Raw genomic sequence first — 23,645 nt, forward strand, 5'->3', positions numbered from 1 at the left:
AAATAGCAGAACTGAGGTTTGACCAACAGTGCAATTGCTGAGGGCAAAGTCAAGGATGAAGTTGAAGTAAAGCATCAACATAGCTCAGCACAGATCTACAGGTGCACACATCTACAGGTGCACACTAAGAATAAAAATATGCTGATACAGGTGAAAGGTCTGGTGCATGAAACTGCTGAACAAAATTGAGAATGGATGACTAATGCCCAATAATTCAAGATATTGAAAGGAAGAAACTGCCTGTTTGGGAAAGTCAGGATATGGAAAGGAAGAAATTGCCTGATACAGCAGAGAGGAGAAAGTGAGGACTGCAGATGCTGGAGATCAGAGCTGAAAATGTGTTGCTGGAAAAGCACAGCAGGTCAGGCAGCATCCAAGGAACAGGAGAATCGACGTTTCGGGCATAAGCCCTTCTTCAGGAATCCAGGATTCTCTTGTTCCTTGGATGCTGCCGACCTGCTGCACTTTTCCAGCAACACATTTTCAGGTCTGATACAGCAGAGAATATGTCTTCCTCAAAGGAAAGCTGAAAGATTAGAAGTCTGCCAGTTTGAGGGATTTTGATAGACCACATACTGTTAGGAAGAGAATTAAAGATAGACTACCAATCTTCTAAGTCTGAAGAAAACACATTAAGGGAGAATAGTTAAATTTCCAGATCAGTTGTAAAGTTGAGAGCTTGAGGTGTGATGGGGCAGTGGTAAATATAAATCTGTACATACAGGTATAATGCAATAGTGAAAAAAAACATTGGGAGAAGCTGATGCATATGGACTAGAAAGGGTTACTACTATGTTATAATTTGATGCACTAAGAAAATTTCAGGATTAAAACAAGCCACAGAATCAAATTAGTGAAAGGCAAACTTCAGACAAATGAACATACTGATGTACGTTCTTCATGCATACAATGATTGATTTATGCACTAATCCATGGCTACAGCAATGGAGGTGGTATTCCAGAATCATCTGAGAAGCAGCTGATTGCTTTATGGGACTTTACAGTTGGTTATTCTGTATGGATAAACTACATGATTAAAGTCCTTCCTCATCTGTAACTATCTTGTGACATTATTTAGTCAAACCATGACACTGGCATTAATTGTTCAGTTCATGTAAACTGAGTCTGTGTCCCACCATGTGATAAGTGTGCTGCCATAATTTCCTTAACTGGCTTGCTTTGTCTACTGTGACACCAAACCACTCATTGGTTTAACTAAAACAGGCTCTTGTATTTAACAAGAACTTGTTTACTGAAAGCTTTTCTTCCCTCTCTATTCACTCCTGGAATGTGGGTGAGATGGTTGGGCCGGCCTGTCACTATTTCCCCTTCAGGTGGTGCTGGTGAGCTGCCCTCTTGACTGCTGCAATCCATTTGGTGTAGGTACAGCCACACTGGAATTGGGAGGGAGTTGCAGCTGAGCAACCAGTTATAGGTTACATTGACATCACTCACCTTGGTAGCAATATCATTTATTCTTGGGCAAATATTATTTTTTGAATCCTTTGGTCATTTTGACTTTACATTTCCTAGTTACAAACTTTACTTGTACTATTTTATTTTCGATTATTTTAGATGTGATAGTGGATAGGCCACCAATTAGTGACAAACACACTGAAAGTGGTTGTAACAAATTACTTTTTTGAACCACTACAGCCCATTTAGTATCGGTATGTACGTAGTGCTATTTGAAAGGGATTTCCAGGATTTTGATTTAGCAACACTGAAGGAAAAACAACATATTTCTAAGACAGAACTGAGAATGGGTTGGTCAGAAACATGGTGGTGGTATTTCCATGTATTTTGCTGTCCTTACCCTTCTAGATAGTAGTGGTCGTAGACTTAGAAGTTGCTAAGAAGCCCTCATGAATCTTAACAATATATTCTGTAGATGTTACTCACAACTACTATAGTGATGAAGAGAGTGAGTTTTTTTAAAAATTTCATTTGTGGAATATGTCTGCATTGAAATCTTGAGGCCAAGCACTAATTCCATCACTCAGAAATACCTGCCAAATGTGTAGTTGCGGATGCAACTTGAGGATCAGACTCATCAGCCACGCAAATCCATTAGAAGTGACATGAAATTTCCAAGGTGGGTAATTATACTGGTTGGCAAGTGATTGCCCGCAACAAATGGGTGTCACTAGCTATGGGCTGTGACAACATCGCATCAATAGCGCAGACGACATTATCCATAACTTAATGCAAGTGGTAAACTAACAAGTGTCATTTGATTCATAGAAAATTCATTCTTTGACACGTTCTATTAGCTACAGCATTTATGTGGGTGGCTGATGTTTTATGTTGTTGGTCAATAATGTCACAAGGTATTGATATAAAGGCTCTTGGGATTCTTCCATCTGATGGTAATACGGGGTGACTCAGATTCAAGAGTGAAACCTGGCTTGCTAGCTAATCAGCTTTATTTGTATAGTTTATGATGGAGATCAGTCACGAAACATATTCACAAAAGATTGCCAATATACTTTGAATGTAAGGTTTATCATATTATACTTACGATATAAAAACTGTATTAGACTACTCAAGAACTATTTAAACAAAGTCATTACAAACATCGGAAATTCATCTCTGCAAGACTCTTACAGACACAAACTTCAGTCAAAAGTCATCTCTATCATCCCATTAAAGTTTCTTGCTCATCTGGCATGGCTGTATTTAGCTTCATTTTGGCAGGTTTCTTCACTTTATTGCTCTCCCTGAGACTGTGAAAACAAACTGCAAAAATCAGCACACTATTAACTGAACTTGGATTCCCTAAACTCATGTCTTCAACAGCCTTACAGAAGATCTTTCTCTCTGCTATCCCCAAAGCCTTCTAATTCTGGAGCTTTCCTCTCACAGGACTTCTCCCAAGACCTGACTGCTTGGAGAGTGTTAATAATAGCCCTTCAACTAATGGGCCTTCCCCCAACATGAACTCGTTTCTTGTACTCTCTCTCTCTCTCTCTCTCTCTCTCTCACACACACACACACACACACACACACACACACACACACGGATAGTTGTAAAACCACAAACATCTTTACAAAGTTGCTCACTCTATGGCTTGCTGGTCATTTTGGTGAAATCACATGACTTCTTGTAAATGCTGCTTTGAACTCCATGATCAAATTTCTGACCTTCGAAAACAAAATGGGTTAGATCTTGACAGAATTGAAAACTTAAATCCATTTTTCCTCCACTTTCAAATCTAAGTTCCAAAATAATAATGTTATGAACCTTCATAACACTGGACTAGAAACCTAGAATCCTTGCAATTCTGTATTTCATGTGCAATTTTTAAAATCCATTTAATGTCACAAATTCTGAGTTTATGGATATATAAATTCAGAACAGGTACATGTCATGCAACACCTCGAGCCTACTCCACCATTCAATAAGATCACACTGATTTGATTACTCCACATTCCCATCTACTCTCAATTGCCTTATATCCCCCTGCTTAACAAGGATCTATCCGCCTTTAAAAGATTCAAAGAAACTGTCTGCACCATCTTGTAAAGAAGAGAGTTTCAAAGATTCCTGACACTCAATAAAATAATTTCTACATCATAAATGGGCAACAACTGGTTTCTTTTTCAGGCTATTTCACAATTTCACATTTCCTTACGTTATATTCTATTTTCCAGATTTGTGCCTACTCAATCTTTCTTTGCAGTTTACTTACATCCTGCTTTCACAGTCTCCCACAAGAAGTAACACAGTTTTCACATATACTCTGTTGAGAACCTTCATGATGTTATATAAAGTCAGTTCTGATATAGTACTACAGTCCAGTTTCCGTGTGATCTTGTGCTACAAGAAAATCGTGCAAGAGCCACGCCATTTAAGCTCTTTGGGCCGAAATCGCATAATAACCAATACAGGTAAGGAAAGTTTGCGTTCCACAAATGATGGTCTAATTTCTTCAATCATGTTAAAGCTCATTCACTTTGAAGATATGCACATCATAGCAGAACTAACTGTATTTTCCATCAAGTCACATTTTACTATTCTAAGTTCCAGCAGAAAGATCCTAGCTTCATCTATCTTTACCCACAAGACAACTCACACATGCTGCGTATTGATCTTGTAAACAGATCCTTAAACTGTTTCCAACCAACTGACATCCTTCATTAAATAAGGTGGTCAATATTGTGTAGACACACCACATGTGGCGTCACCAGTGCTCTGCAGAACAGAAGCATGGACTCCATATTTATATATTTAATTTCCTTATCATTAAATAATAACATATCATCTTTCCTAATTACTTGCTATATCTACACACTAATGTTTTGAGAATCATGCACTGGGACACTAAGACCCCTCTGCATCCTCTCACAATTTAGAGAATAGGCTTCCTTTTTAATTCCTCCTCCCAAATAGATAACTTCACATTTTCCCACATGATATTCTATTTGCCAGATTTGTGCCTACTCACTTAACCTTTCCTTGCAGTCTATTAACTCTTTTTTATATTGAAAAATGTCATAGAGACAACTGGAGAACAGGCGATCTTGGATTTGGGTAATGAAGCAGGTTTAATTAATGAGCTCAGAGCAAAAGATCCCCAAGGAAGTAGTGATCATAACATAATATAACTGAACATTCAGTTTGAGAGTGAGGAATATGGATTGGAAGCAAATCTTATATTTATCTTAAATAATGGGAACGACAATTAAATGAGGATAGAGTTGGCTGAAGTGGGCTGGATAGATAGATTAGGAGGAAAAACGCTCAGCAATCAGTGGCAGACACAAGGAAACAACTCATGACTTTCCGCAATAATGTATTCCAGAAACAAGGAAAGATTCCAAGAGAGGAATAAACTAATCATGGCTAACCAAGGAAGCTCAGGAGAGAATAAAGTTAAAGTTAACAAAAAAGTAAAATGGAGGCCAAAATTTTACTCAGGCATGGCAACTCTGTCAAGCCATGTAGAATATCTTACAGTAAAATATTGCCCTTACTATCTGCCATGTGAATTTACCTCTGCTATCCTGATAGTAGTCTACATACACACCAGGCCAATGTGAAGAATGCCCTGGATGTAATTTGCCCTACAAAAACCATCCTATAGCTAAAATCCCCAATGCCTTATTCATCGTGGCCAGCGACTTCAACCAAGCCAATTTCGAGAGGGTGCTGACAAAGTACCACCAACACGTTTTCTGCCCCAACAGAGGATTGAGCATCTTGGACCACTGCTACACAGCCAAAATAGTATACTGCTCCATCCCCTATCCACACTTCAGAAAATCAGATCATAGCGCTGTGTTCCTCCTCCCAGCTTACAAGCAGAAGCTGGTACAGGAGGATCCTTCACAGCAAGAAATACAATGCTGGTCCAAGGCAGCACAAGAGCAAATCCCAGACTGCTTGGAATTGGTGGACTGGACTGTACTCAGTCCAGCGGAAAACCTAGACAAGTACACCACCACCATCATTGACTTCCTTACAAAATTTGGGGAGGACAGCATGCCACAGTCATCAATCCAAGTGCTCCCCAACTGGAAACCTTGGAGGAACCAAAAAATCCATTGCCCATTAAAAACCAAATGTGCAATATTTAAGTCGAATGACCTAGACTTATACAGGAATCCAGACCTCCACAAAGCCAGAAATGCTGAGGCAGTACCAGACCAAGTTAGAGGCCTAAACGAACTATATGGACATCCACTGCTTGTGACAAGGTCTAACAACATTATGGGATACAAAATGCAGCAGAACAGGATAGCAGACAAAGACACATCCTTCCCTGATGTGCTCAATGTTTTCTATGCTGAGTTCAAGCAGAATGCCAGCAGCACAGTGTCACCTGCCCTGACAGCCTGGATGCATCTGTTCCCTCCGTCACTGCAACATCTGTCAGATCGGTCCGAAGGAAAACGACAGGCTTAGACAGAGTCCACAACCGAGCACTTAGATCCTATGTGGACCAACTGGTGGAGTATTCACCAACGTCTTCAACTTCTCCCTCCTATAAGTCGTAGTTCACACCTACTTCAAGACGACCACCATCATCCTCATACGTGCACATGCAACGTGCCTTAATGATTATTACCTACCTCCATAATCATGAAGTGCTTCGAGAGGTTGGCCATGGCCCACATCAACGCTCACCTCCCAGCCTGCCTTCACCCCCTGCAATTTGCCTACTGGCCTAACAGGTCCACAACGATGTCATTTCCCTATGCCTACACTCACTCCTGGAACATCTAAACAACAAGGAGAAAGTGAGGACTGCAGATACTAAAGATCGGAGTCAAGAACGCGGTGCTGGAAAAGCACAGCAGGTCAGGCAGCATCCGAGCAGTAGAATCAACATTTTGGGCATAAGACCTTCACCAGTAATGAGGTTTGTGTGCTAGGGTGCTAAGAGATAAATGGGAGGAGGGTGGGGGGGGGGGGGGGGGGGTAGCAGCTGAGAATGTGATTGGTACATGAAGATGGGGGGGGGGAGAAGAAGGTGATAGGTCAGAGACAGGAGGGTGGAGCGGATAGATGGGAAAGGTGATGGACAGGTCAAGACAGTGGTGTTGAGTTGGAGGCTTGGGATTGAGATAATGTGGAGGGGGGGGGGGGGTGATGAGTGGAAATGAGGAAACTGGTGAAATCCACATTGATCCTGTGTGAAGAGTTTGGCAACGGAAGTGGCCCAAGACCTGCATTTCTTTGAAGGAGTGGGTGGGGGAGTTGAAGTGTTCAGCCACAGAGAGATGGGGTTGGTTGGTGCAGGTATCCCATAGGTCTCCTTTGAAACAATCTGCAAGTTGGCAACCTATCTCCCCAATATAGAGAAGACTCCCTCATCAGATCTACGCACCCCCACCCCTCTCCCACTATCCCACACTCCGATCCCAGCACCTTCCCCTGCCACCGCAAGAAGGGCAAAACCTGCGCCCGCATCTCCCCCTTCACCTCTGTCCAAAGTACCAAAGGATCCTTCCACATCCAACAGAAATTTACCTGTACCACACTACCAATTTCATCTACTGTATCCGTTACACCTGATGTGGTCTCCTCTACATCAGGACGCCAATTTGCAGATTGTTTCTGAGAACATCTCTGTGACACCTGCACCAACCAACCCACCACTCTGTGGCTAAACACTTCAACTCCCCCTCCCATTCTGCCAAGAACATTTAGGTCCTGGAACTCCTCCATTGCCAAACCCTTACCATCTGATGCCTGGAGGAAGAATGCCTCATATTCCACCTTGGGACCCTGCAACCACACAAGATCATAGTGGATTTCACCAGTTTCCTCATTTCCCCTCCCCACACATTATCCCAGTCCCAAGTCTCCAATTTGGTACTGCCCTCTTGACCTGTCCATCACCTTTCCCAACTATCTGCTCCACCCTCCTCTCCAACCTATCACCTTCTCCTACACTTTCATCTACCTAGCGCATATTATGATTGCTGCAAATCAAGGTTGCTAGAAGATCATTAATTTATCCTCTTATTGCACAACACCAGGTCTGGTGTAGTCTGCTCTGCAGTCAGGTCCAGAAGGTACCATCTTGAAAACATTCTGTGAACTCATCAAGGCTATTTCTGCCCATCTCTAAATACTCTGAAATTCTGCATGATTAACACCATTCTTTTCTGATGATCTCCCATTGTTTATATTGCTTACACCGCAACCTACCATGTAGTTTGCTGATCCGAGCTATGCGCCTGTCCTTTATTGCAAGCATTATTCTTCTATAGCTGTTCTATTTAGCATCCATCTAAATGATCACAAATAAATTGATTCTAATTTGTTATTCGTCTTTTTGAAGTTAACCTTTTTGTTGTGGACTTGGCTCATGATGCTGGTATAATTAGTACCCAATCTTTCTTGCGTGTTCAAATATCAAAGGCTTTCATCTCCAATTTAAGTGTTAATACAGAGCCTCTCCCTGCCAAAATCTCAAATAAGTATCACCCATATCACAATATCACCTTGAGATGTTGAGAGTCCAAATATTATGTTTCTCCAAGTTGGCAGGTATGAGGTGCTATACCCCATTTCTATATAATATGCAATTTATCTGTTTATTCTTACTCATGCACAAATAAAAAATAATTTTATTGCTAAGATAGAATTACATGGCTTACTAAATTGTTTCACGAATGGCAAATAGTTTCTGGAGACTTTACTTTGCAATATGACAAGCTGATGATGATCAAATTTGATGACAACAATTCTGCAACTTGTAGTCGCAAAGTGGTGCTCAACATCAGAAATGAAACCCTGCACAATCTTCTTCAGATGCCTGCATGAAAAGTAGTGAAGTCATTGCTTATATAGCTATATTAGCCCTTCACTAAACACGTTACAACATGTAATGTTCAATACATGTCCAAAAGGAGGAAAGCAAGAGTTCAACTACTGATAGGACAGAGTAAAACTTGATTGAAGCAATCTTGAAAGGTAGTAAGAACAGTGCTTATAAATATTCACCCACTGTACTGCCTTCTATGTACGGATGATAAAGGGAAAAAGAACAAACTCCAACCTAATCAGGGAGCAAACAAAACACGCTTTCAAGTCTCGGACTAACATTGTTCTGTAACTATCGCATCCTCCGCTTAGCGCATTTGAAAAGATCTTTCATCAATTTCCCATTCAGCAAAAGTACAGACAATGCATTAGTACTGAGGTAACAAGGAAATAAAATGCACGCATGTGCATATATGTTTTACATAATACACACCCATCATTAAATTATTTATTTTAATTCAAGTTAACATTCACTGTAAATGTTAAAATAATCCAAGCTTTGTTTTTCTCTCTTAAACGCAATAAAGCTGAAACACGATAGTCTTTGTTGTGAGTTCCAAAGAAGAGTAATATCAGACTCAAAATGCTAACTTTATTTCTCTCTCCACAGATGCTGGCAGATCTGCGGAATTTCTCCAGCTCTTAGATATATTTGAGATTTTTTTCCTCTATTTTTATTTCAAATTTTGGAACTTCCAAGTATCTAATTATTTATGGACACTGTACTAGTTTAAACCCTCTTAACACCATATTTGGCAACTATTTTGTTTCCCCTTTCACTGCTGTAAGCTTATACATAGTTCTGATTATTATCAGTCCTTTGACTGAGGCTAATTCAGATCACTGCACAAATACATGCATGAATTTCAACATGGTTTTAACAGAGGCTTCCTGTGAAGCATTAATCCATATTTCCGCTGGCCTGCTCAGTTGGCTGGTCAGCTGATTTGCAATGCAGAATGATGCCACCAGTGTGGGTTCAATTCCTGCACTGGCTAAAGTTATTTAGAAGGATTCTCCTTCTCAACCTCTCCCTTAGCCTGAGGCATGGTGACCCTCGGCTGTCTCTCCAATGAGAGCAGAGTCCTATGGTCAATCAGACCGTGGTGACTTGAAAGAACATACACTCCACATAAAATTCTTTGTATGATTTCGTAACCGTAAACTCAATACAACATATAACAGCCAACATGTTGCAAGTGTGATTTCTAGAAAAATTGTAGGAGCAATTATTTGAACAGAAAACCTCAATAACTATGTTGCTTAGAGTATTTTTGGTTAAATTCATGTTAGAACAAGATTTCAAAACGACTGATGATAATATCAACATGGCCATTATGCATGACTGTTCTGCACAAGTGTGTATTATCTAACGTCATTTCCCAAATGCAAATTCTTACACAATGCCAGTTAAGGACTATACTTGCTAGAGTTTATACGGGTGAAAGGAGATCTAATTTAAGAATACGAGGTAAAGTTAATGTACAGCAGATGCTTCCCCTTCTGGGATAATCTAGAACCAGAGGTCAATCTTCGGTTAAGACATGGCAGATTTAACAGAGATGAGGAGGAATTACTTCTCTCAAAGAGTTGTAAATTTACTATCTCAGATTGCTGTGAATGCAAGAACATTGACTATCTGCTCTTCAAGATTATTCAGTTTTTAATTAGTAACAGACTAAAAGAACAAAGAAAAAAAACAAAGAAAACTTACAGCCCAAGAACAGGCCCTTCGGCTTTCCAAACCTGAGCCGATCCAAAAGTACTGTCTAAACCTGTCGGTCAATTCTTAAGCATCTGTATCCCTTTGCTCCCCATCTACTCATGCATTTGTCCAGACGCATCTTAAATGAATCTACCGTGCCTGCCTCTACCATCTCTCCTGGCAATGTGTACTTACTGCATGTAACCCCCTTAAACTTTCCACCTCTCACCTTGAAAGCGTGACCACTCGTCATTGAATCCTTCAATCTGGGAAAAAGCTTTTCTCTATCCACCTTGTCTATACCCTTCATGATTTTGAAAACCTCAATCAGGTCCCCCCTCAATCTCCTTTTCTCTAATGAAAATAAACCTAACCTACTCAACCTTTTTTTCATAGCTAGCACCTTCCATACCAGGCAACATCCTCGTAAACCTTCTTTGCACCCTCTCCAAAGCGTCCACATTCTTTTGGTAATGTGGCGACCAGAACTGTACACAGTATTCTAAATGCGGCCAAACCAATGTCTTGTACAATTTTAACATGACTTGCCAGCTCTTTTACTCAATACCCCGCCCAATGAAGGCAAGCATACTATATGCCTTCTTGACCACTCTATACACCGGTGCAACAACCTTCCAGGTACAATGGACCTGCACTCCCAGATCTCTCTGCCCATCAACTTTTCCCAAGGCTCCTCTGTTCATTGTATAATTCACTCTAGAATTAGTCTTGCCTAAATGCATCACCTCACATTTTTCTGGATTGAAAACCATCTGCCACTTTTCCACCCAACTCTCCAGTCTATCTATATCCTTATGCTTTCAGCTACTCCACCAATCTTCGTGTCATCTGCAAACTTGCTTATCATACCAACAGTGCCCTTTTCCAGATCATTTATGTATATTACAAACAACAGTGGCCCTAACACCGACGCCTGTGGAACACCACTGGTCACCTTTCTCCATTTCGAGAAACTCCTTCAACTACTACTCTGTCTCCTGTTGCTCAATCAGTTCTTTATCCACCTAGCTAGAATACCCTGCACACCATGTGCCTTCACTTTCTCCATTAGTCTACCATGGAGAACCTTTTCAAACACCTGTCCATGTATATGACATCAACAGCCCTTCCTTCATCTATCAACTTGGTCACTTCCTCAAAGAGCTCTAAGTTGGTAAGGCACTATCTCCCCCATACAAAACCATGTTGCCTATCACTGATAAGCCCATTCTTTTCTAAATATAAATAGATCCTATCCTTCAGTCCCTTCTCCAGCAACTTTCCCATCACTGACGTCAGGCTCACTGGTCTGTAGTTACACGGAATATCCCTACTACCCTTCTTGTCCAGGGCGACAACATGGGCAACCCTCCAGTCCGCCGGCACCTCACCTGTATTTAAGCATGCCACAAAGATATCTGTCAGGGCCCCAGCTATTTCTTCTCTCGCCTCCTTCAGCAACCCGGGATAGATCTCATCCGGTCCTGGGGATTTGTCCACCTTAACCTCTTGCCTACCCAACACATCTTCGCTACTTATGTCAACGTGATCCAGACTAATCAAACTTCTATCTCTAATCTCAACATTCATCATGTTCCAATCCTCAGTGGACATTGATGCAAAGTAATCATTCAGAATTTCACCCATTCTCTCAGGTTTGACACACAGCCTTCCTTCGTTATTCTTTAGTGGGCCAATCCTTTCTCTAGTTACCCGCTTGCTTCTTATAGAAGAATAAAATGCTTTGGGACCCTCCTTAATTCTGCTCGCTAAAGCCATTTCATCACCCCTTTTAGCCCGCTTGATTCCTCGTTTAAGACTTATCCTACTCTTCCGATATTCTTCCAGGGCCCGTTCTGTTCTTAGCTGCCTAGACCTTATATATGCTTCCCTTTTCCTCTTGGCTAGTCGTACAATTTCTCCTGTCATCCACGGTTCACGAATCTTGCCCTTCCTATCCTTTGCCTTCAACGGGACATGCCTATCCTGCACTTTCTTTTAAAGCCTCTCACATCTCAAATGTGGACTTCCCTTCAAGTAGCTGTGTCCAATCCACATTTCTGAGCTCCTGCCTAATTTTGATATAAATTGGCCTTGGCCCAGTTTAGTACTCTTCCCTTAGGACCACTCTCTTCTTTATCTACGAGTACTCTAAAACTTACAGAATTGTGGTCACTGTTCCCAAAGAAATCCCCCACCACAACTTCTACCACCTGATCTGGCTCGTTCCCCAGAACCAGATTCAATATGGCGTCTCCCTTCGTCGGACTATTGACATACTGCTCTAGAAAACTCTCCTGGACGCTTTTTATAAATTCTACCCCATCCTGGCCTCTGGAGTTCAACGTATCCCAGTCATTGTTGGGAAAATTAAAATCTCCCATCACCACTACCCTACTGCCTCTACATCTTTCCACAATCTGTTTACCTATTTGTTCTTCTACCTCACGCTCATTGTTGGGAGGCCTGTATACAGCCCCAACAGTGTAACTGCGCCCTTATTTCTCAGCTCTACCCATAATGCCTCACCACCCAAGACCTCCGTAGTGTGCTCCTTTAGCACAGCCGTGATATCATCCTTGACCAGCAATGCAATTCCATCCCCCCTTTTACTTCCCTCCCTGTCCTGTCTGAAACGTCTATATTCTGGAACATTTAATTGCCAATCATCATGCCCTTCCTTCAACCAAGTCTCTGTGATTGATGGAAAGTGGACAGGAAAGTATATTTTAGACAGGGATGAGATTAGCTAATGATTCTGTCAAATGGTAGAGCAGACTTGAAGCACTGAACAGCCTACTCCAGTTGCTAGCTCACATTTTCCTGTATATGACCATGTGCATGTGCTCAGGCTCTATGATAAGAAATAGGAAATAAGAACAGGAGTAAGCTATTCATCCTCTCAAACTTGCTCCTGCATTCAATGTGATCATAGCTGACCTGACATTCCTCATGTCTCCTTTCCTAATCGTTTCCCTATAACCCTTGATTCCACTACTGAGCAAGAATCTACTACAGCCTGAAATATACACAAGGACCAAGGTGAGGAGTTCCAAAGACTCTGAATCCACAGAGAAGAGATTCCTCCTCATCTCAGTCTCAGAATAAAGGGTAGCAAGCAATTTAAGACTATGTTCTCTAGACTGAGACGGAGAGGAAATATCCTCTCCGCATTTACTGTGTCAAGGCTTTTTACAATCCATATGTCTAAATGAGATCAATTCTTATTCTTCTAAACTCAAGCAAGTAGAGTCCCAAACTGTTTAATCTTTGCTAATAAGATTCAGCGCATGCCAAATTATGATGATGATAGACAAGCAAGAGGCTGGAGAACACAGCAAGAGGTGGTGAAGAAGTCAACATTCTGGTATAACCCTTCTTCAGAAATGTCGTCACATACAAACACGATCAAATTGGTCACATCAAAGTTATTGTGTTTGTGCACTAATATTGCAGATATACATAAATAAAAATCACTGGTTAACTTAAAACAAGTTACTGCCCATGCAAAGACGGAATGACAAGTAAAATTGGCACGGACTATGTTTTCAAATCTCTTAACATCATTATCCATTGAAATTCAATTAACATTTTCTGCCAATCGTTTTCCATCTTTAATTGAGACAGCAATACAGGAGTCATCCCCAAAAAGAGAGACTTGGGATTTTCAATTCCATCAAGTTTGCAATTATTGATCAGGCGATCAGTCACCTACCTCTGGCACTCTCCAGCATGTAGGATCAAATCCTCATTGTTTTTTGCACTAACAGTTAGTTCATGTTCTGTTGAATTGAAGACATCTAAGAGAAGGTGACATTGTCTGGTGCTGTTGGAACAGAAATCAGCAAGTTTAATAGCACATTAAAAATTATGAAGTTTTGAAACACTTCAGAGGGAAAATGTTCATGCTTGATTTATATTTCACAATTTCATACTACACGGTGTGGCAGATTTTGGGAATATTGTTTCAACCAACCCCAATATAAGATCTTAACTTAATTGACGCCACAGAAAACTTTTCTAACAGAAGGTGGTCCCCTAGTCAGCAAAAAGCACCAGGTTACCTGTGTTTAACTGCAAATAGTTAACCAAAGGGTCTTGTTGCCAATACATCATTAGCTGTGCTTCTCATCTTTGGGCTTCTCTTGGTAGTTTCATGCACTCAACACAAAACCCAAACATCTGCGGGCATGCCTGTGAACTAGTTCAGTCTCTGATATTTTTTGACTCCGCAGACAACAGACTAGCTTAAAATTTTGTGCAAAGTGTCCATATGTGCACACATTATATCAGAAAATAATTAGTATCATGAATCGCAAACATTCATGATCCAGAATTAACAGCTAAGGTCAGGGTAAGTGGTTTCACTGATACAGGTTGGGATGCCATGAGCAACAAAGGCTCAGTGCCATAATATCAGGGTCACAAGGTGTACTTAGCCACAAATCTAGAACTAATGATCTACTGGAGGATTTTTCCCTCCATACATGGTGCCTGTCACCTTACCTCTCCAAAACAATCATATTTTTATCCCTTTGAAGGTCCCTCCATTCTGATGAATCTTTACATTCTCACACTGTCCCAGTGTGAAACTCAGGGTGCTCCAAGTCAGCACTAGGTAACCACCATCTGCACTTTCAAGAGAATAGCTCCACCATTTTTGCTTCCAACTGCAGGCTCAGGACTCACATTGGTCCCAAAACAGGGATTAACTCCTGTCAAGGAGTCCGTGTGCCAGACAGCATTGTTGGGCTCTAACTGCGGTCAGTAAATCCTTGGGATTTATAAAGTATATAAATGGTCTCTTCTGATATTTGGCAAGTATTGTGTTGAATCTGTCCAATTAAATTTTGTCTTCAAGTAATTGCCCTTGGTGCTACATGCTAACTGTTTCAAAATATGCTTGCAACTAATGATTCAGATACACAAGTTGTTCAATAAATCCAACTAGATAGAACTGACTGTCCTTTTCCTTAGTGTTTTCAAACAGAGGCAAAAGAAACAAAGTAATTCTGCCAGAACGCGATAATAGAAACCATTCAGGAGGATGAAATCTCTCTCAAGAATCTATTTTTAGTGGAATAAAAGTTACATCATGCACAAGGGCATGCTACTGACTGGAAGTAAATAATGATATGTATAGTCAATGCATAATGTCACACATTGTATGTTGGCTATTTTCGGTTTCTTCTGTCCCAAGATCTCCCCATAACCTGAACTGTGGTAATTATACAACCTGCTTCAAAGATTCTGGCCCAGATTATTCCACGTAGATGGGCGTTGCACCCAGAGACCCTCAAGAATTGTCACTGTAGAAGACTCAAAAGGAATTGTTTGGGACATTGAAGATTCCACTGGACAATTCTCTATCTCTGGAACCCTCTGAAAGTCTCCATTTAAATTGGAGAACTCAGTTTGGAGAAAATTAGTTCATAGCTACTCAGAAAATCTTAGACTATGAAATACTCCCTACCCCTTGCCCAGCTGGTAACCTACCTAACTGGCACCCCGACATCCTACCCTCCTGGTATTTTAATCTCAGATTTACCTTTACAGCAGCTGTCAAAGTGCCTGTCCATCATTCTGGCCATTAAGTTTTAGATAATGTCAGTGGCTGCTGTGAAAGGTGGTAGGGGATTTGAGGGTGGGGGTGGAGCTGTTCATCTTTTCCAGCAAAATTACTTATTTCTTCCATTCGCTTGTCTATGAACCAATAAGAAATCATCCAACATTTGGTCTTAGGCTTTTATGATTCTTCTCATGAATTGTTTCAATTTATTAATTAATGGGATGTGGCCATCATTGTTTGAGAAGATGATGGCAAGCTATCATCTTGAACTGATGCAGTCTGTTTGATAAAGAAATTCCAGCATTGCTTACTGACAGCAAGTCCCAGAATTTTGACACAGCAAAGAAGGAATTTGCTCAAGTCTAGAGTTTACACACATTTCACTGTAATTTGTTGCTGTTTTGAATATCACATTGATATTATATGTAATTCTGACACATGTTTTGAATATGGACACATTAGCTGCAATATTCACCATGTATAAATAATTTACCTTTTCCTAGTTTTAATTTATGCCCTATCCTTTCCATATTGCATGCTTAAACACAAAGTCAAGGAAATGAGTTTACAGATTACAAAGTCACAGACAAAAACAAACTACTGTTCACCCAGTATGAACAACCAGACAGAATAATGATCGAAAACAACAAACCGTCATCAACGTTTTGCTCTTTAATTCAAGTCAATGAGGCATAGTTGTACTGCTTTTGTGGTGGAACGACCTGAGACTAATGATCTCCACATAAACCAGAGACTGTGGTTGGATCTTTCGGGACAATTTAAATTCGTAATACTATTCTTCTATCAGCTGAGTTAGACTACCTACTATACAAATCTGAAGCTACTTAGACATATTTTGGTACCAAACTACTAGGATACAGAAGAATACCTATGTGCATCTCTCCCATTCTCCAAACCATTTTTTTTTGCTTTGATGTGCAAACCACACCAGTGACAATTAGAGTTGAGAAAGAAAAAATGCTGAGTAGCATATTAGCTTGAATAATTTTATTAAGAAAAAAATGCTTCCTGAAAGGATATTCATCTCACTTGGTGAACTCATTGTATGGTTGAATGAAAACATAAAAGATTTGTCAGTGCACATGTCTATTCACAATAAATTGTTTTTCAGTTTCTTTGCTGTCATCCACGCTATTTTGAACAAGTTACCTATTACGCTGTATGATTGAAACCTAGATATAGCAGCATTACAAAATCAGTCTGTCATATTTCCCAGACTTGAGCTTTGTGCCTATACTGCATTCACTGACAAAAGTAACAGAGTCACTCTACAGTCAGGTAGATAAGAAATTACCAGTGTAGTATACACATATTGAACTGATGATTTAAATTCCCTGACTGCTTTTCCCAACAAAGTAAAAAGACAAGACAAGACACACCTTTCAAAATACGTATTACAGTCCATAAAAAATGACTTTCCTAACCCATATGCAAGATCTAATTAGAATTAGTGGCTTGAGGAAAAAAAAAGTAGGTGAAACACAGCCTAATTGTTTTGTTCACAACAAATTCAGGCTATCTTCTAAAATGGAGCAGAAACAGACTCTAATGAACAAGGTTATAATGCCAAAACATAACATTTGTCAAAGCAAATTATTGCAAATATCCTGCAAATTAACATATGTGTTTTATCATTAGATTAGATTAGATTACTTACTGTGGGTCTTCGGCCCAAGTCTGCACCGACCCTCCGAAGAGCAACCCACTCAGACCCATTCCCCTACATTTACCCCTTCACCTAACACTACAAGAAATTTAGCATGGCCAATTCACCTAACCTGCACATTTTTGGACTGTGGGTGGAAACCGGAGCACCTGGAGGAAACCCACGCAGACACGGGGAGAATGTGCAAACTCCACACAGTTAGTTGCCTGAGGCGGGAATTGAAGCCGGGTCTCTGGCGCTGTGAGGCAGCAATGCTAACCATTGTGCCACCCACTATCTATGGATTATTATTGTATAAGCAGCATCAAGATTATTTTAAGTATCTATAGTTAAGCAATACTGGCTAATTTTAACATTGGAAGTATAAAGTAATAGAGTGTTTGGGGAAAACAACACCTTCATTACAAGTAAGTGAAGCAACAAATTCAAGAATTGAACTTTAATCGATCTCTATAACCTCAACAGGCCTCTACATTAATCAATTCTGTTGTATTATACTGTTTATATGGGATAATGTATATTATAATTGTACATGGGTAACCTTTGAATTTAAGATACATTTGCAAAGAGGAAAAAAAAGACTGATGATTTTAAACACAGTGCCAAAACCTGAAATGAGATCAAATATTGGGGTATCTTTGATTTTTAAAAAAAATTTCCAATGCTTTCAAGAATGGGGAATTTTTTAACATACCATGTTACTTTGTCTTTTCTGGACAACTTCAGTTAATTTGCACTGTAGACATCTACTTGCGCTAACTACACGTACAGTGTATCTCCCTAACCAATGAGATTTAAGGATTAAGGAAGAGGAAAGGACAAGGAGAGTGAATGACAATCAAATAAAAATCGAAAATGAAAGGGATAGCAAGAAGAACTGTAATGTGAAAGAGATAGTAAGGAAACAAAAAAGTGTAAAACAGACTTTTTGAAAAACATCTCAACAAAAATAATTTACTATATGCATGATTGAGATTGTTTAACTTGTTCCCTGGACCAGAGAGATTGCCTGACATTGCATAAACGACAAGGGTGCTCTCAAATGAAGTGTATGCCTATGTCACAGCATGTTAACTTCTCACTATTACAATTCTGCAGCTCATTGTTGAGCTTTGTCCAGCCCTGGTTTTTCCATATAACTACAATGCTGAAAAGAAATTATGAAGTTTCCATATCAGTAGGGAGGAATTCAGATTTATTCACTTTCAACGTGGTCTCAAGACTCTTTCTTTCATTACTTCAGGGGATATGGACTTTTCTGGCTGTCCCAGCATTAATTATCTGTCAATTGAAAAGATGGTATTAAAATGCCTTGAGTCGCTGTAGCCAATTTGTGCATGTGTATATACAATGCTGTTAGTGAGGTAGTTCCAGAATTCTAATAGAACAACAGTGAAGGAATGGCAAATAAAAACTGAAAGAACTGCGGATCCTGTAAATTAAATCAAAAACAAAAACAGAAATTCCTGGAAAAGCTCAGCAGGTCTGGCAGTATCCGTGATTAGAAGTCAGCATTAACTGTGAAGTTTCTGCAGAACTGGCAATAGATTTCCAAATCAGGATGGTAAGTGTCTTAGATGTGAACTTGCACATATTGGTGCTCCTATCTATCTGTTGCCCTTGCCCCTTCTAGATAGTAGTGGTTCAGAGTTTGGAAGGTACTATTGAAGGAATCTTACAAGACTATGCAAGGGACCTTGGTGAGTTATGCATTGCATCTTGTAGGTGGTACACACAGATACCATAATGCATCAGTGGTTGTGGGAGCACAGTTTTATGGTAGCCGATAGTGCACCAATCAAGCCAGCACTTTTGTCCTGGACAATGTCAAACTGCTTGAGTTCTGTTTAAGCTGTGCTCATCCAGACACGTGGACAGAATTTTGATCTTATAGATGATAAGCACCTTTTAGGAAATCCAGATCCAGGTTCAACACCTCAGGACCCCCAGTCTCTACTGTTTTAACCACTGTATTGATATTTTTATTGTTGGCTCAGTTCATTTTCACATTAATGATAACACCCAGAACTTCGATTTAAGCAATTCTGCAATGATAATATCATTGAATGTCCAGGGGAACTGATTAAATTCTCTCAATCTGAAGATTGTGATTGCCTGGCACAAATGTTTCCTGCCACATAGTCAGGCCTTACTGCATTTGAACACAGAGCAACTTCACCAACCAAGAAGCCACAAATGGTAGCAACTCAGCAAATCCCTCATCTTATGGAAGGAGGAATCATTGATGAAGAAGCTGAAGTTAGTTGGACTTAGTTAGTTAGTTAGTTAGTACTACTCAGAGGAGTTCCAACAGTGAAACCATGGAGATGATTGACATCCATCAACCAAACCCACTATCCAGTATGCTAGGCAGAGAGATTTTCCCTTGGTTCCTACTGACTCCAATTCTGCTAGGACTCCTTGATGCCATGCACAGTCAAATCGTGTTGTGCAGTCAAAATAGCCACTCTGACCTCACTCTGGAAATCACCACAGGACTATATATGGACCAAGGCTATAGTGAGGTCAGGAGCTCAGTGGTTTTCGCAAAATCTAAACAAAGCAGCAGTGAGCAAGTTACTGCTGAATAAATGGCTCCTGGCAGCACTGTTGATGACCCATTCCTTCATTTTTATACAATGTAGACACATGAGCATTAATTGGGCTGGTTGGATGGGTCCTGTTTTTTTTCTGGACAAAACATATACCTTGACAATTTCCCATCAACCTGGGTAGATGCCAGTATTGGAAGCCGTACTGAACTGCTCGGATGGGAAAATGCAAGGTCTGGAACACTATTGCTGGAATGTTGTCAGGGTCCAAAATCTAGGCAATACCCAGTGCCTCAACCAATGCTTCAGCCTCATCACTTGTATAAACACACAGACTGCTCCTCAGCATTGAGATTTGTCCTCCACTTAGTTGTTAACTGTGTACCATAATTCACCTCTTGATATGTCAGGCCTCCAGAGGATGGACCTTATACTTTAGCAGTGTGATCACTTAGTACGGTCAATTGCCCAGTGATTCACTTCTTTAGCATAGAGGTAGCCCTGTGTTGCAGATTCACAACGTTGACACCTTATTTTTAGAGACAGCTGGTGGGGGGGGGGGAGAATGGAGGAGAAGAGGGAGGAAGAAGAAGAAGAGAGAAAGAGCAAGACAGAGAGAAGGAGGAGGAAGAGAGAGAGAGAGAGAGAGAGAGAGAGAGGAAAGAGAGAGAAAGTGAGGGAGGTAGGAAGGAAGGAGAGAGGGGAAGATAATAGGAGGAAGCAGAGAGGGAAGGGGAGGAGGAAGAGAGAGGGCAAGAAAGAGGGGAAAGAGAGAGGAAAGAATGGGGAGAGAGAGAGAGCAAGGTAGGAGAGCGAGATAGTGGGAGGAAGCAGGGAGAGAGGAGCAAAGAGAGAGAGACAGACAGACAGACAGACGGGGGGGAAGCAGTGAGAGAGGGGGAACAGAGAGAGGGAGGAAGGGAGGAAGCGGGGGGAGGAAGCAGAGGTGGGGGAGGAAGTGGGGGGGAGGAGGAAGAAGAGAGGGAGAAGGAGGCGAGAGGTAGAGCGAGGAAGGCGAGAGGGAGAGGGGAGGGGGAGGTCAGAGAGAAAGAGAGAGAGGGAGATCAGAGAGAGGAAAGCACAAGGGAGAAAGGAGAGAGTGAGGGAGAGACAGAGGGAGACAGGAAAAAGAAGAGACAGAGAGAAAGCAGAGGGAGAGAAAGACGAGAGCGCAAGCGGGAGGATGACAAGAGAGCGAGGGAGAAAGGAGAGAGCGAGGGTGAAAAAGAAGACAGAGAGAGACAGAGAAAGAGAGAGACAGAGAGAGAGAGACAGAGACAGAGAGAGAGAGACAGAGAGACGAAGGAGGGAGGGGGGCGAGGGGGCGGAGGACCGAGTGCGCGCGCGCGAGGGGGAGTGGAGGACCGAGCGCGCGCGCGCGAGAAGGGTGGGGCAGAGGACCGAGCGCATGCGCGAGGGGGGCGGTGGACCGAGAGCGCGCGAGGGGGGGCGGTGGACCGAGAGAAAGCGAGAGGGAGGGAGCAAGCGAGCGAGCGCAAGATCTTCAAAACTGGTCCATCTTTGCCCAAGATATATCAAACTTTCTCGAAGGATCTACTAATATTCATTGGGGAATGAGCAACATTTTCTATGAACAGAATTGTTGTTATTCCAAGCCTACTTCATTTCATATCGAAATCAACATTGTTTAACAATCCCACCTACCTGACTCTCAATTTAAAATCTTATTATAATTTTAGGACATAGCTTTCATTGATCATGACATTTACGCTGAAAACAACATCATTGTACATAAGGCAGTCACTCTTTCAACTCTTCTATGAAGCTACAAAACTTGGAATATTCTTACATCGAAGGCCTTGACAAGTACCATCAATGCTGTTTGCAACTAATTCTCTGCATCAGCTGGGAAGATGTGTGCATTAACATCAACAACTTTGAATAAGTTGATTGTATAATTAGTCTGAATATTTATACCAAAAAAACCACACAGGGTTGGCCACATACTTTAGACGTTTGAGCTACAGCAACCAAAGCAAATCTTCTCTACCCAGTTCAAGTAAGGGACTTGAATGGGAGAAAGGATGCGTTTCGAAGACTCTCTGAAAGCTGCCTTCAGAGAATGCAACAGTGATGCATCCTCCTGAGTGAAGAGACTCAATTCTTCAAGAACATCCATTGGCAAAAGGAAATGTGGGAAAGGATCTGGAGAAAGAAATCCCAGCAACCTCAAGGCTGAGGACCAATTCTACATTCCAGAAACACCTGCCAAATGTGCGGTTGGAAATGCAGTTCTAAGATTGGGCTCATTAGCCATGCAAGGGCCCACAGAATCCAGACCAGCGACACAATTTCCTCGGTGGACAACCATATGTTAGCAAGTCATTGCCAATCACAATCATGTGACAAGCCAGGCATTTCAGGTGCTGAGGGCTTGTCTCAGTATGCTAATTTAAAGGTCTTTAAGCTGACAGTGTAATTTCACCTTTGCCAGAGTTGCCTTTCAGGTTAAGGGGTAACTAGAAAAGCATTCATGTCCATTTTGACATCAAGGCTCTTAACGTTTTCTTTTGTCTGGAGAAGACAGTTGGCAGATGACTCATCTCCTAGCCCTTTCAGTCAGCTTTAAGTGGAATGTCAATACTGTGCAGAGAGTGGAGAAGCGATTATAAAACAGTGAGACTGATCACATGGTTGCTTCCCAGTCTAACAAGACGGACCATTTTTAAAAGAAACAAAACTTGGCATCTAAACAAAAAGAGAATACAGCTTTTATCCTTGGGATTTCTCATCCCAAGGTGGACAGTGAGAGCCTTTTTCCTCAGATGGTGAAGGCTAACACGAGTGGACATAGTTTTAAATTGAGGGGTGATAGATTTAGAACAGATATTAAGGGTAGTTTCTTCACTCAGTAGTAGGGACGTGGAACGGCCTGCCTGCAACAGTAGTGGACTTGCTGATGTTAAGGGCATTTAAATGGGCATTGGACATACAAATGGATAATAATGGAACTGTGTAGGTTAGATGGGCATCAGATTATTTTCATAGGTTGGCATAACATCGAGGGCTGTAATGTTCGATGTTCTATCATGTCCTTTGGTCATGATGACACTTATTCTAGAACCTTCTAAAAACAAACTTTTTTTGTCTGCATTTTCAATCCCCTTCAGAACTGAGCCATACACACTGTGATCAAGTTTTTTGGGCACTTGTTTATCATTGTTGATGTGTTTCGAACATTTCTTGATAAACTAGTTACATGCCAAGAGAAGGAAAAAAAATGGAATTTACCATTATTGGTTTTGACAGTATATTCCCAGTGAGCAGGTCAGAAGGTTACAGAGAAACAATTACCCTCAGACCCAAAAAGTTTGGAGTGATGAGACCATGCAGTTGTGAATATGACAAGTGGAGGTGATGGAATTGTATCATGAGTTGTATTCCGTGGTGTTTTCCTGGAACTGTGAAAGCAAAAGCAGACAGCATGGAGTGATGAGCTCTGAAATTAAGAAAAATTGCTTCACAATAACACTGTGACTGGCTCCTAACTAAGCAACCACAGCTTGTGTATGGGTCTGGTGCAGCAGAGAGCCAACTAGCACGCAAACAGAAATCACAAGATCTTTTCTTCTCAATTTCCTGTTTGGAGGTATCAGAAAGTTTCCTGTAACAGTTAGCTGTCTTGCAATTTGCCTTTTGCTGAAAATCCTCTGTAGGAGGAAGAATAAAATACAAGCAAGTGCAAGGACTAATTCTCAGTGAATGAAGGAAAGCATGGTGCATAAAAAAAACTGTCAACAGAAAAGAATTGAAAGGGAATAAACATTGCATTCTGTGGGTTCCAGACTTCTTACTAAACTATTTTCTCCTAGTCTTTTTCCTCCTTTTTTCAT

At 41.0% G+C, this 23,645-nt stretch overlaps 1 protein-coding gene across 3 annotated transcripts in view; it reads right to left on the minus strand.

Moving 5' to 3' along the window:
• The window catches only part of trappc9 (trafficking protein particle complex subunit 9), a 607,852-nt gene that overhangs the window by 350,314 nt on the left and 233,893 nt on the right, over positions 1-23,645 (minus strand). For all 3 annotated transcript variants that reach the window (XM_060823567.1, XM_060823563.1, XM_060823570.1), the window contains one exon: positions 13,699-13,809. In XM_060823567.1, the coding sequence (XP_060679550.1) occupies positions 13,699-13,809 (111 nt within the window). The remainder of the gene's footprint in view (positions 1-13,698; positions 13,810-23,645) is intronic.

This window comes from Hemiscyllium ocellatum, chromosome 4 (genome assembly GCF_020745735.1).
Source record: "Hemiscyllium ocellatum isolate sHemOce1 chromosome 4, sHemOce1.pat.X.cur, whole genome shotgun sequence".
Taxonomy (NCBI): Eukaryota; Metazoa; Chordata; class Chondrichthyes; order Orectolobiformes; family Hemiscylliidae; genus Hemiscyllium; species Hemiscyllium ocellatum.